Source organism: Trachurus japonicus, chromosome 3, assembly GCF_045865225.1.
Source record: "Trachurus japonicus isolate A0001 chromosome 3, Traja_1.0".
In the NCBI taxonomy this organism is placed as follows: Eukaryota; Metazoa; Chordata; class Actinopteri; order Carangiformes; family Carangidae; genus Trachurus; species Trachurus japonicus.
The window spans coordinates 16,516,063-16,530,886 of NC_140909.1; the positions used below are offsets into that span (position 1 = coordinate 16,516,063).

At 39.7% G+C, this 14,824-nt stretch overlaps 1 protein-coding gene across 1 annotated transcript in view; it reads left to right on the plus strand.

Annotated features, from left to right (window-relative positions):
• Nucleotides 1-14,824, plus strand: part of mdga1 (MAM domain containing glycosylphosphatidylinositol anchor 1) — a 188,477-nt gene that overhangs the window by 144,346 nt on the left and 29,307 nt on the right. The window contains exons 8-11 of the mRNA XM_085764141.1: nt 979-1,308; nt 2,683-2,982; nt 7,860-8,126; nt 8,231-8,379. Of these exons, the coding sequence (XP_085620267.1) occupies nt 979-1,308; nt 2,683-2,982; nt 7,860-8,126; nt 8,231-8,379 (1,046 nt within the window). The remainder of the gene's footprint in view (nt 1-978; nt 1,309-2,682; nt 2,983-7,859; nt 8,127-8,230; nt 8,380-14,824) is intronic.

Sequence of the window (14,824 nt, forward strand, 5' to 3'; positions counted from 1 at the left end):
GTTAACAAGCTCAAAATAAGTTTAAATCAAGCCCTCCTCTCCTCCTCACCGCCTGTCTCTCCCCTTGGTGGGGAACAGAGAGCTGTTTTGTATTCAACATGGAAATCTGTTGGGGAAACGCAGCCTTTGAAACTGAAAATTAAATGTGACAGTGTGAGAGTTACTCTTTGTCCTTGATTTTGTTTCCCCCCTCCTCCTTATCCCTGTGTTATTTTATTCTGTATCTGGCTGCTTTTGTCTCTCCTTCCTTCACAATTGCCTTCTTCCTCTCACTTCCTCTCTCTCTTTCTTCTCCAATTTCCTTCTCCTTTGGTTTCTTTTTGTCATGCTGCCCCCTCCTCTTTCCTCATACACTATGTCACACACTCGTCTACGGATTTGTATTAGCCATCCCACCCCTCCTCCATCAGACTTTTTCATTTTTTTTACTCTCCCTTACTCTCACACTACACAACCACTTCCTTGTATTTTGTCCTAAAAAGTATGCTCAGCTGTGCTCAAAGTATTCATTAATATTTGCGACCAACTATATTGGATTGTGTAAAGCAGAATATTAAAATAAAAGTAAAACTAAAGTCAAAAAGAATATTAAACACATACAATTACAAGAATATTAAATACATACAAACATCTACAGATGTGAAAAAGGTACAGCAAAAGACACAAGAGAGTTGCTTTTGCATAATATGCATATAGATGTATGGCAAACACATGTATTTGTGCCATTTAGTCTTAGTAATGACTTTGCTATATAAAAGTAGCACCCTCTTGTGGAACCTGCTATATGCGAGTTTGTGAATGAGGATGAATTTGTGAATTTGATTTAGGAGCCAGTACCATAAAAATGTGAAGAATTGGTATGTGTGAACTGAGAAATGTTAATATTTATAAATGTTTAGCTCCACCAAACCATCCATTTCTGTGTCACAAATTTAACCCTTTCTTTTCTCTTCTTCATCCCTCTGTTGCCAAACACAGCAATGAGTAACCTGACCTTCCAAATTACACCAGACTCCAACAAGGACAGCGAGACCATCCAAATGGGTCGGGATCTCAAGCTGTCGTGCCACGTCGATGCCACCCCACAGGACAAGGTCAACTACACCTGGTACAAGAATGGTGCACCTGTCTTCAATTCGGATAGCCTGATCCTGCTGCGCAGCGACCCTGATATGGCGCCTGGCACAAGCAGCTTGGAGATCGTGGACATGAAGTTCAGAGACTTGGCTACCTACAGCTGTGTGGCGAACTTCCCAGGCAGCAGAGTCCCAGAGCTTCGTGTGGACGTCAACATTTCTCAGAACAGTGGTGGGATTTTACTGCTCTTTTTTTATTTCATATTTCTGTCTAACTAAGGCAAATTTCCATCAAGTTATGGCGAAATAGCTAATTCAAACTGTGAAAAGAAATGACAAAATACTTGAGTGGATACATTTTCCAGTATCCTAATTACAATTATGAACAAATCAAGATGATCCAATGAACCGTAAATCAATGTAAATCATGTGTTTAGCCAGTGATGAGCATAAAGTAAATGTGGTGGCTCTGATTATACGTTAGTAGGATGTTTCAGATTGTACACTGAGAATTCATGATCCAAGCTGACTTTTTCTTCCACACTCAGTTTATACGTTCTTTTTTATCCAATGTCACCTAAAGGAGTTCTTTACAGTAAACAAATAAACAGTAAACAATAAGACTCAGGAATGAATTCAACCCACTACATAACAGCACATACTTCTTCTTGTGATTCCTGTAATGCCTCAATCCAAAATGCTTCTCAGTTTGTTTGGTGTCATGATTGACTGTGTGCATTCTGCATTAGAAAACTATGTACTGTGCAAAGGGGCATGCAAATGTTCTCTGGACCTGAGAGAGATCAATGCACTGCAGCTCAAGAAAATGCATGTAGATAGACTAAGCACAAGCAAATAAAGTGAACATCTTTTCTTAATTAGACAGATGAAGTGTTTTCAGGAGACCAAAAAACCGATGAACCAGCGCCCAACACTTGTTGCTCTCCTGGCCACTGCACAAAGGTTAGATGGGCAGATAGATTTAGGAACAGCTTCGGTAAATACCTTGTGTCCTTGTTACACAGAGAATCATAGTTGCTTAATATTAATGCTTAATACTGAGCAGTAATCTTTAATGTCTCCATGTTGCATTAGGTCTGTGAGACCGTCCTTGTAAATGTCATTTTATTTTATGCATTTTTATTATCCGTCTGTCTCTGGTATCTAATTTCTCAGTTTAAACAATTACAGTAGTAATTTTGAAGTCATGTCCACCTCCTGACTTGTTATATAACAAGTCAGGAGGTGGACAAGTCTTCTCCATTACACTGTACTTTTCTTTTGCACTTGAACATAGAATCATCCATTAACACCATTTAGAGCAGTGATAGTCAAACCACGTTTCTTTAGAAAATATAATACTAAAAATATATTATTCTTTAAAAGACCAGTAGTACAGTAGTAAGTAGTACAAATTACAATGCATGAGACTTCCTATAGATTCCTATAGTAAAAATCACATATGAAGGTTATTTTCTTTTGTTGCAGCAGTTTTTGTCTTTGCAAAGATAATTCATATTTTTCAAATGTATTATTTATATTTCTTTCTACCTATGTAGACTAGACTAAAGCTTTTCTTACTATTTTTTTTCCCTATTTCGTCCAGTCTCTCCTCCAGTGCTGTCAGTCCCGCCAGGAGCACAAGTAGTAAATGTGCGAGAGGGAGGCAACGCTGAGCTGGTGTGCTTGGTGGTGGATGGTAAACCACGTCCACCTATACTGTGGTCAAGGACGGAGAAGGACCTGCTAATGCCATCAGGAAAGACTGTAATGGAGACTCCTGATGGCCGCCTGAGGCTGAGGAATGTCAGCAGGGACATGATGGGGTTTTATCGGTGCCAGACTGCTCCATACAACGGGCTTAACATCAAACGCAGAGAGGCACAGGTCCAGCTCAATGTGCAGTGTAAGTGTGGATCTGATTATTTTCATCCGGGATGTCAGTACTGTATACAACAACTAGTCCTCTATAATGGTACTTTTGTATGAGCAGATTTTCTCTTTGTTGCTATGGTAATATCAGAGACCCATCAAGTCACTACACTTACTACTCCCCACCCTGAGTAGTGACTAAATCTTGACACTTTGCTCAGAATCATCAACCATAAAGACAGCTTAGGTATTGTATGGTAATTTAAAGAATGTAAAAAAAGGAGATATAAGGAGACAAGGACACACTTCACTTCTGTGGCTTAAAGGTTGATTTCTTAAAAGCCTACCCTTTCCCCTTTGTGAGCGCTCCAGTGGGGCCTGTCTGCCATTGTAAAACTCCCTGAGGATGAATTTTGATAGAGGAATAGGATCTGTCTGGCTAAGGTAACACACGATTTCAGGGGTTTTGTGTACTTACCTGGACAGCTACCTTCATGTGGTGCCATGAAACTGAGCGAGCTCGGAAAACGTTATGTGACTTGACTATTCCTCACATTTTATAGCAAGATCCCATTGCTTTTACAAAATCATCACTTCATGGATATCAGGAGGTTATAAAAGCACATTACACCAAAAAATACTGGCACAGATCTGTTAACATTTCTACCTTCATTGGCTGTTCTCAGTGATTATTAGTAAACCAGACAGACAAAGCTAACTCTACAGTCACATGGAATACACTGCTGTAATTTCTCATGTTAGTGCCCCTGTTTCCATGCTGTAACACATTTAAACCACTGGGTTTTAAAATCAAACATAATAACCTACAAAAATGATCTTTCCAAATGTGAGCACACCAAAGTTCCGATATTGATGTTTGGTCCCAGAGCTTTCATCAGTTCTGAACTGTATTTGGCTCTATCTGCTTTGCATCCATGGGTTTTTATGACTTAGGCATTAAAAACAAATAAAAACGAAATCAGATCTGTTGTGAGTGTAGTCATAAACACAGTGTTTACCAAAAACTTCAATCATCCATTAGCCTGAAATGTTAGATGAGTCACTAATGTCCTACTATTTAGGCTAAAGCATGCCCCCATACACAGCAGTGTATCACTGCACTCACTGGTAAGTGTTTGATTCAAATCAGTAATTTCATGTTAACAGGAATCCAGTATTCAATTCAGCCCTTTTAACACACTCCCATTGTGCCCTGTGTACAAGGTCAAGTTAGAAAAGGCTCCTATTTATCAGGGCAATGTAGAAATGTAGTGGCTAAAGAAGAAAATACAATCACTACATTTTTTGAGGTACCACAGTTGTAACTGCATTTATTTATTTATATTCCAATTAAGCAAAAGTGCATGAGGGATTGTTTATTTCTGTAGATGGAGCAATTATGGGTATATATCCGAGAGAGGAAAAAGCCACTAAATGTTTTTTATTGAATTTTAGGAAAAAAGTTGATGAAGTGCTTTTGCCTCTTGTGCTTAAAAGCTGGAACTAGTAAGCATTTGCCTGAGAATATTTGGCCCATTAGGACCAATTTTCCACTGTGACATGGTTGATAAATACATGCCAAAATCAGCCTCCTCTCGTCTCCTCCGTCCTCCTCTGTCCTCCTCTCCCCTGCTCAGGAAGGATTTACCGAGCTTGCCAATGCGGACAGGGTGGGAAGGGCAACACTATGTGAGCTCTGCTGTCCACACAGGCCAGCCCTGATTAATGGCCCAGGTGGCCACCCAACTCTGGACAGAGAGAGAAACAGTGAGCCGAGACAAATACACAAGCAGGACTGAGAGCAAGAGAGAGGGAGAGAACCGAGGTTAAGAGAGAGGTTGATACAGGAAAGCAGGGTTTGGGGATAATAGGAAGATGGAGGAGGGCATGGTGAGGATGTGTGTGATTTAGAAAAAGGAGAAACAGGTTGGTAGATAGGGAAACACCACAAAGTATGATATATTTCTTAGTATTTACAGTCAACAAAGGTGAGATAAAACAGATCACTTTTCTTTTCTCCTCTCACTGGCATTCTTTATGACCAATTTTACTCCATTTGTTTATTTATTGGGTTTGTTTTGCCTCCTTCCATTTAGCACCGCTGATCGATGTGAAGGAAGGATGTCATCATTTTTTATGGCAGCTATAATTAAGTGGCTATGCAGACTCTTGCCACTCTTTCCTCTCCTGCTTCCTCTTTTCGCTTTGTGTCCTTTTCGTTACTTGCCCACTTTCCCTCCTGGAGGGGTGGCTGTTCTTCCTCATTGCCATTCTCATCATCATCAATCAGCTAACTGCTGGCCATGAGAGAGGACCTCTCTCTGTCTTGTCATTCCCTTTCTGCATCCTGCATTCTCTCATTCTCTCCCCACTTCCCATACTCAATCATCGACTTCTCTCACTTTCACACCACACTTCCCCTATCATTCGTCTTCCTCATTGTCTGCTTCTTTAAGAGGGCTTTCTCTCTTCCTTCATCCCACCTTGTACCCCCCCACCCCTATACACACACACCCCCACACACACACCCTTCCTCTCTTGGTCTCATGTAAATTGATTTTCTCTTTGTGTACTGTAAATGTTTGGCTTGGTCAGTGTTGCATTCCCGGATGGAATCCATTTTGCATTCAATAAGACAGATAGCAATGGCGTGTTTACATGGATTATGGTCTCCTGACTATGAAACATTGCAGTGCAGAGCTGTTTGTCCCAAATAAGGAGCAAATAGATGCAAAAACAATGCTCTGGAGATTTGAAAAGTTGTGTTAGCAATTGAAGTAACCCAATGGCTTGAAAAAGTGAAACCTTCTGCAGAGAGAAGTACATAATTGTTAAAATGAATACTTATGGTCGGGTAAGGGAGTGTAATAACTTGTCCACTAAAGTCTACTGGGGATGGGATGATTTATAAACTGCTCACAAACCAGCTCACAACACACTCTCCTCTCCTCCCTAGCCACCACCACTGTGCAGTTTGTCTGTTATTCTTTACCCTTGCCACCTGTGTCCAAAGTCAGATAGCCATCAGTATGCGTATGTGCGTCTGTAAGCATGAGCAGGGTTTGTGACCATACACTAATCAGTCCATATGATTACAGTATAGGACCTTTGACTGCTGATCAATCACTCAACTTTACCACATGGTGCTGCTGTGAGTGCAGGGAGTACATGTACCTACGTACTATACAGTGCCTCCAAGAGGTCAGAGGCATAACAATGACTGGACACCCAGCTGCAAATAATAGTTGGTCACACAAGCAAGAAGGTAGGAAAAAGTTTTGCAGGCTCAGATTACTGACAAAAAAACAAATAAAGAACATAGAAGCTGAGAAGTTAAATGGTATGGTTGTTTCCAGTCTCTTTAGCATGCAGGTGCTTACTCATGTTCCTGTGACTGGAATACAAGCACAGAATGGTAAACTGATCCAAATAAAGAATTGGTTTGGCTCTGTATACCCGAGTATGTAGTAAAATATAAGATTAAAAGCTTGACTCACAGAGGTGATGCATTTATTTTTGTAAGAGCTTCAGGATTCAAAAGAAGCTTCACTTATAACTATATACATGTATGTAAACTGTGAATGTCATATGCTGTTGTGGTTGGCTCCCCAAAGCTAAAATGACAAAAAAAAAAAAACTATTTTCCATTAGAAAAATACAAAAACTCTGGCTATAAACCAATCAAACTTTATATATATAGATAGATAGCACAGTGCATTACTATGAAGTGCAAAAAAAAACAAGCTGATAATAAGACTATACAGTATATTGTAAAGAGTACAGTAAGACAATCTCTCTGTTCCAGTATTCTCCCCTGCTCATGTTATCTTCGTGTCTCTGTCTCCTTCTCTTCCCTTATGGAAGCTCATGTGGTCTGTCCTATCTGTCTGCATTACAGGCATAACATAGATTAGAATATAATTACACATCTGTGTCTGATATACTTGATTCATAAGGGACTTGAGTCATGCTGCCTCACCTCTGGGGGCTTTAACACCAGTTCTCATCACCGTTAGTACAGCAATACCACCATTAGCATCTTGTCTATTATCTACATGATTAGCCAGGGGTGAACTATAGCTGACTGGTGATTTGTGGCAGAGTAATTTGGCTGTGTTGCGTCTTGGCTGAACCCAGGGCAACAGCAGCTAGTCAGTCATTAACCTCAGAAACACACATGGCTGCTGACAGGTTAATTACCGCTGGTTAGGATAGGTTAGCAGCAGGGGTGTGTTTGTGCCTCGTTGAAATGCCTGATCCCTTGGGCGATAACAGGTGCTCTGCGTCTGAGGATTTGTCAGAAACCAATGTTTTCTAATGATACAAGGAAATTTACGCTGCAGTGGAAAAAAATGACAAGGCAGACATGGATGATGGTGATGTACATACATGACTGCACTCCATTTTGCATTGTTCACATCTTTAAGCTTAAAATTCCCCATGACTTATCTGCTTTAGTTTATCTCCATCTTTCCCTTTGTCATGGAAATAGATTTAAAAATTGTAAAAAATGTACGCACATCACTTGCTTTGGGTGCTGGACTAAGTGGGAAAAATCAAAAGGAAAGAACAAGCCCGCACTCTCATTATGCTCCAAAAATCTTTACTGATAAGACAACGTTTTATCAGGTCATTTACCTCCCTCTTTCTTCTTACAAACATTAGGTTAAAATCTAATCCGTCTATCACATCAGGTGAATAAATTATTATCTACAGAAAATAATTAATAGGAAACAACAGTCACAACAGTCTGTTTATGTCCTCTCCTCGTCTTGGAGGTTTAACATGTTCAATTCCTTGGTACGTGAGGGATGCCACACTATGTTTCGCCTGCAGAAAATGCATAGCTACTGGACTTTTAGGGGATTTAACACAAATTCTCTAAAATCTTGTGTTCCGTTGTCCATGCAGATCCTCCTATATTGGACCCAGTCTTCCAGGACATGCGTTCCAGGAACAATCAGATGGTGACTCTGAGATGTACGGTCATACGGTCCACCCCGCCACGTCTGACAGACATCCGATGGTTTCGGAACGGCGAATCCATTCGCATGCCGATGCCGGACCTTAAGGAGACACCAGAACTAAAGTTCAAGTTGGAACCTGCCAACAGTGGCTCTTATGAGTGCCGAGTCAGCAACACTGCAGGGACATCAACATGCACCTTTAACGTCTCTGGTGAGTGAAATTTTGTCTGTCTGTCTGTCTGTCTGTCTGTCTGTCTGTCTGTCTGTCTGTCTTTGTTTTGTTCATTTTTCTCTTTTTGTCCCCTCATACCACAGCACAACCCTACAATGCTGAGTTTTACTTTGACACACCCAACCCAGTGCGAATCCTGAAAGGAAACAACTACTCCTACAATCTGCAGTGGACACAGAAAGATCCTGAGGCCACAGACCGCATCGTAGGCTACTGGATTAATATTCGAAAGGTAAAATATTCCTCCTTAAGCATGTGCACAGACCTACACATATTGGCATGCATACACACACACACACACACACTAACAGTGAACATGTCCATGTTGGACAAACAGTGAGTCACTCATGAGTCTGACATTGATCAGTCCAGCTTAAAGCAAACATTAGTCACCTGCCTTTGTTTAAAAGTTTAGATTCATCATGACTGAAGAGGTGCTCAACGTGCGTAGACAAGAACACACATACAAGTCCATTTAAGTAAACATGGGGCTTTATGAGCTTAGCTAGTGTCAGGCGTGTGTTGTCAATCAATGGAAACCTGCACTGAATTAAAAATACCACAGCCTCTTCTCTTCTCTTCTTTTCTCTTCCTCAGGACCTGCCTTTTCAGTTTTCCCTCATTTTCACCTCTCAATATTTAAGTTCAAAGGCATGAACATCTTTTAATACCCATGTTACCTCACTGTCAACATTGTGTTTGCTCCTGCTTTTGCAAACACAATATGACAAGACCAGGCCTCCGATGCCAAGGTCTTTTCATTGTCTCCAGAGTTAAATCGAGAGACAGTAAAGACAAAAATATGGTATTTTCATGTTTTAACTTGTCCTAAAATTACTGACTTTGCATTGATGTGACTTCATTTTCACAACTCTGTGAGGGTGTTAAATTAGTCACAAACTTGAGAATAAGCAGGTACTGGAATAACCTCTTAAACCTCAACTCTGATTTTTCCCAGACTGAAAAATTAAAATGCTGAGGAGATATTATATATTTATTTTCAATGTAGTTTGTGTGTGCTACTGTATACACCATGCATGCTTTTTGTATGAGATACCCACACACAGCAGCTCCATTACAAATGATGATCAACATCATTACAACTTTCCTAACATTATAAATTTCACCCCTCTAAGACTGGATAGTTGACCCCAGCCAAACCCTTCCTGACTGTTTCAGAGCCCATCTTCATGTTTTTGTTTCAAACAGCTATTCACAATATACGGGTCATGAGTAAGAAGACAGGAAGGAAGGATAACAGTGAATTATACACAACTGGCTGGGGGTTTGTGTGTCTGTGTGTGTGTGTGTGTATGTGAGAGAGAGAGAGAGAGAGAGAGAGTGAAAAAGAGGGAATGCAAGGTCTGCCAGCTTGCTTTTGTGCGGATGAATAGCTAATTCCCCTCCTACTTTAGGACTTGGCTGCTTACCTTATTAAGTAAGACTCTTCAGGGAGATGCAAAATGAACACTGGCCTTCCTAAGATGCACATTAGGTTGCATGCTAAGGCTCTCTGAAAACTCTCACTCTACCTCTCCCTTGTTCCGTACCCTTTGTCTTAAGTCTTTCTGCCGGTATCCTGATTTCACTCCCAGTATTTCTTTCCCTGTCTCTTCCCATTCCATCCTCTTTCTTCCTCATCTCTCAGTCTGCTCTAGCTTCCACTTCTCTCTCTCGCACCTCCTCCCTGCTCTGAGGTACTCTGTACTGGTAGAGACTTAATGGCATTTAATGTTGAGTGAGCCGTGGCCACTGAAATAGCACTGATAAATAGTTGCTGTGAATTGTTATGCTGACAGTCTTAAAATAATGAGTTGCATTAAGTGGCAGGTTAGGGCTTCTTAAATGTTGTTAAACTTTAATTTAATTTCAAGGTTTTTACCTCCATGTCTTTATGTGCGCATTAGAGAGGGACCAGAAAGAGAGAGGGAAAAAAAAGAAAGAAAGCAGAGGGTGAGAGTGAGCAAAGAAGTGAATGTGCGAAAGAGAGAAATAAGATGCAAATTAAAGAAAAACAGCAAATCTCAGTGGTCCTCTCGACTATTAAATAGAGTACGAGAACATTCAAATGTAATACCATCTCAATTTCACAACCCATCTATTTCTGCAACACTTTCTCCAGCTCATCCTCTTAACACCTTGACACTCTATCTTTTTAGCACATTCAAAATGATGTGAGGGTCTCGAGGGAGACATGCAGACACAGAGGGGGATACAAGAGGACTCAGATCAGTTCATGTAGAGCAGTGCTCTTTGCTGCGGGTCTGAGCACATGTTTCTAACTTTTGCTCAAGCATGGTTTAATGTTTGCTTTTTTTCCCTGTGTAAGTGGGTGTGGGTGTTATAGTATTCTACGTATGACTGCTATATAGGAATGCATTCTTATTAACATGCATGTATAACAGATGACCATTTGTGTGTGTGTGTTAGGCAACATGGTGTGCTCCGTGACTCATTGCAAGGCTGTGAAGTCCCTGTTTACACTTATTAATTTAGTTTTCGCTCTCCCTGCAGGGGGTTTCGCTGTGTAGGAGTTAACAGAGTTGACAGGCCCTCCTTGCTCCAACAAACTGTCCTTACACACCTTCTCCTCACCGCACAAGCTCCACCCCAACATTTTTCTAATTGAGTACTTTGATTTGCGAGAGATAATTAAAATGTGATAATTTTTCCTTTTTGCACGTTACAGACTTACGAAGCCGTTTGTGGTTAATGTCAGACACTTTCCTTAATTTAAGGAAGCTCAAGTTGTCTGTCATCACTGGTACTTTATTTATTAATGCAGTGCTTCTTTCTCATGCATATGCATCTAAGGGAAGATCAGGAGATATGTCATTCCTGATTCCTTTTTACTCAGTTTAGGAGAGTCATTTTCTGTCCTGCAGATTTGTTCACATCTATTAATGTTAGTTGAAATTAAGGGAAGAGGAAATTAAATAACCTGTTTTATTTTTTTTGTAGAAATTTTAACAAACCTAAATGACCATATAAGGTGTTTGTCTCTATGCTCTTACATGATCAATAGAAGAATCTCCTGACAAAATGACCCTACAGTGGCAGGTGTGGACCTCTGTCACAAAAAACAACTTGGTGAGGTTTAGGGAAAGGCTAAAATAATGTAACTTCCACAGTAAAATTAGAGAATTTTTGTTGTTGTCCAAAAATAATCATGCAGTCAAGGTAGTGGAACAGTCATGGACAAACGCAAAAATGATAATTTCAAAGTTGAAACAAACATTGTTTGTCCATCAGACCCCTCCACCCTCCTCCTGACATGGAGTTTGTTGCTCTTTATGCAGTTTCCTCCTTTGTTCCTTCATAATTACTACAGCTGCTAGAGGTCACCCAACAATAAAACATAACTATGGGTTTTGATAAGCTGCTTTCAAAGCTTAACACTGCCTTTTTTTCCTGGAGGACAGAATTTACATACCTTTGTGTTTTGTTTGATCCCAAACATTTGTATTTTTTACCCTAATGGTACCCTCCCTGTATCAATTTTTTGCTCTTCACACCTTCATCCTCCCATCTTGTTGTCTTTCCACCTCATCTCTGTATCGACCAGTCTTCTCCCTGCAGCTGTGAAGTTATATGTTGTGTATCACTAAAGTTGTGTGGCTGGCAACCAACCTGTTTTTTTTATCAGAACTACACCTAGGTTCTCTCTGCACGGAGACACAGTCACGCAAACACGCCCATGCAAACACACATCCCCATTATCATATATATGAGAAATTAAAACTATTCATGATAAATTAGAGTTGTACATTAAATCAAATATATGAATAATTTATGCACATATCCAGCCACACTATGCATATACTCATATATTCACACACAAGGCCTCGAAGAGAAGCATTGACACTGATACACACACATACTACGCACATGCACAGATGATGGCTTGTTAATGTACACACAGCTGACATCATTGGACGGCTGGGTCAGTCGTCAAAGAGATCCATTAATAGAGGATAATAGAAAAATTAACCTCACCCTTCTTATTGTTTGAAGAAGGCCATCTCTTTTCATGCCGTCAATTCGAATTTCTCTCACACACACATCACTCTGTGTCTGTGTCTCTATCTCATGGCTGCCCCTCTACGCTCACCCTCTCTCACACATTCTTTGTCTTCAAAGAATGTGTGATTCTGTATTCTGTTGTCTCTTTGTTGACACGCCTGATGGAGACACAGTAGAAGACACTGTCTGGCTGAGATTTCTGAAAATGTCTGTGTGGCACAGAGACTCACACAGGTGCACAGATACACGCAGACGTGTCAAAGAGAGGTAGATGGACTTCGATAGCGGTCTATCAACCAACCTCCTCTCTGCCTTTTTGAATATGTCAGTCACTCACTGTTCACTACTGTCTCCTGCCCTCGATCCTCTCTCTACATGTTGTATACAGTATCATACTCACTCTCACCTTGCCCCTTTCCTCATCAGTAACACACACATATACATGCATACATACACACACATATATTACTTTCACTGACCTGGTGAGGGAAGCACACACAGACATGAGGCAGAGACTTTAACCTGCAGCAGGAGCAGCTGAATTCCTCTCAGTCACACCTCAGCACCTCATTGATCCAAACTGTGTCCAGGCCATTACAGTTTGTGTGTGTGTGTGTGTGTGTGTGTGTGTGTGTGTGTGTGTGTTTGTTCATGCTTTTAGTCTAGTTCATTTTCTTTCTGTCATCTATCTCCCACACACTTTAAAAAGACCAAACAAGTGTGCGTGCATGTACTATATTATGTACGTGCACAGGCCCTGTACGCTCATGAAGAAAGCCAGTACCTCCTACTTCTAAAGCTCCAACTCCTCAGCATTATTAACTTGTTTCTCCCCGCTTACACATACTTAATGCATATTACATGAGCATAGCTTTTCTTTCCTGAAATATTCCACATAATTATACATGTGCTGTATGAGCAGTGTGTAAATGTTTATATGGGGGAATGTGAGCGTAAGTGGGTGTTAAAAGGGCACAATACATTTTACTTTGTAACCGCTGCCATGTAAAATATTACACAGTATGACATTGCATGAGTAATGGTGGCAACTGCACAGAGCTTTGTACAAATTTTGCAATTCATCTATCAACAATAATTATATATTAAAAACACAGAGGAATCCAATATTGATGAAAGGATGGATCAGAGCCTCCAAAACAAACTGATGTATTGCCTGCTTCATGTAAGATGAATGTGGTTGATGCAAGGATGCACCCATTGGTAGAACGTAATTATTAGTTTCATGTTATTTTGTAGTACTCATATTACACTATACTTCTCATACAGTCACTGTACAGTTCTTACATACAAAACAATAGCATACATGATGAGGTTATTAAACACAGCATCTTGTGAATATGTTACAAAAAGAAAATGTGTCTTCTCATGTAGTTTCATTTTAATAACTTTTTGTGAATGCAAACAGATAATGATATTTTACCCAATTTATCACACAAATGACAATATTAAAGAAAAGTCCAAAAATAGTAAGATCCATGGTCAGTGTATTGGATTTTCTTTTGATGAATGAGAATTAAAAAACAAAAAATGATTGGTTTATTGGATTTTCATTTTGAAATACACAAAATAAAATTGAAACACAAAGCGTTCTTTTTTTGAGTATCAAAGAACAATTAACTAAAATTTAATTTCCCCCCTATTGGCGGGCGACAAAGTCTTCACACACACACTCACACTCACAACATACAGAGTAGAAGAAGGGAAAAGGGAGACATAGCAGGTCCATACTTTGGTTATAACTTTTGCCACCTGAGACGTACGTTGGGGACTCAAGCTTCTGCCATTTTCATCTTAAAATCTCCTTTCTGCCCCCACTTTCATCTGATATGCGTACAGATTTCTGTAGATGTCAGGCCTTGTTTTACTGTCTGAAATCATATCCGAGTAGATTTTGGCCTATAGAACCACAGACACAGGTACCGTAGTGCTTATTGGCACTCTTGCCTTCAAAATGACAACATCTGGTGTCAAAATATAAAAAAAGTAAGTGTTTTTGGTCTTAATTTGTTTCTGTTGACTGCTGATTTTATTTTTTGTTATGTGACATAGAACATTAAAATCAAACTGTTTTTAAAATTTTGTTAATTGTTCTTTGACACTCAAAAACAAGAACACTTTGTGTTTCAATTTTATTTTTTGTATTTCAAAACGAAAATAGAATAAACCAGTGATTTTTGATTTTTAATTCTCATTCATCAAAAGAAAATCCAATGACCAAAAGATACACTGACCATCCATTGACAAAACCCCTCCTAACCCAGCTCCTACAGTAGTGTACACACAGTGTTCAGTCCACATCAGATCAAAATGACATAGTTCACATTCTTAGTTTTGAACTAAGCTCACAGTTAATTTCTGCTTTTTTTTAACGAGTTGCTCTGCTCTTAATGCTTCTTGTGCTCATTATTGACTCAACGATATTTGGAATGACTGGTTCAATACTTCAGCTAAATGTGCTGTTTCAAATGTATTGCAGATGTGTTTAATAACAATTGAACTTGTTTTTTTCAGACCCAGTGGATACAATTTGGTTTGATGTATTGTACAGCAAGAAAAAGCCTCAGAAAGACATCATCTGCATCCCCATTTTAGTTATTTATTACTTGATTTTTATATAATTTATTTTGAAATCA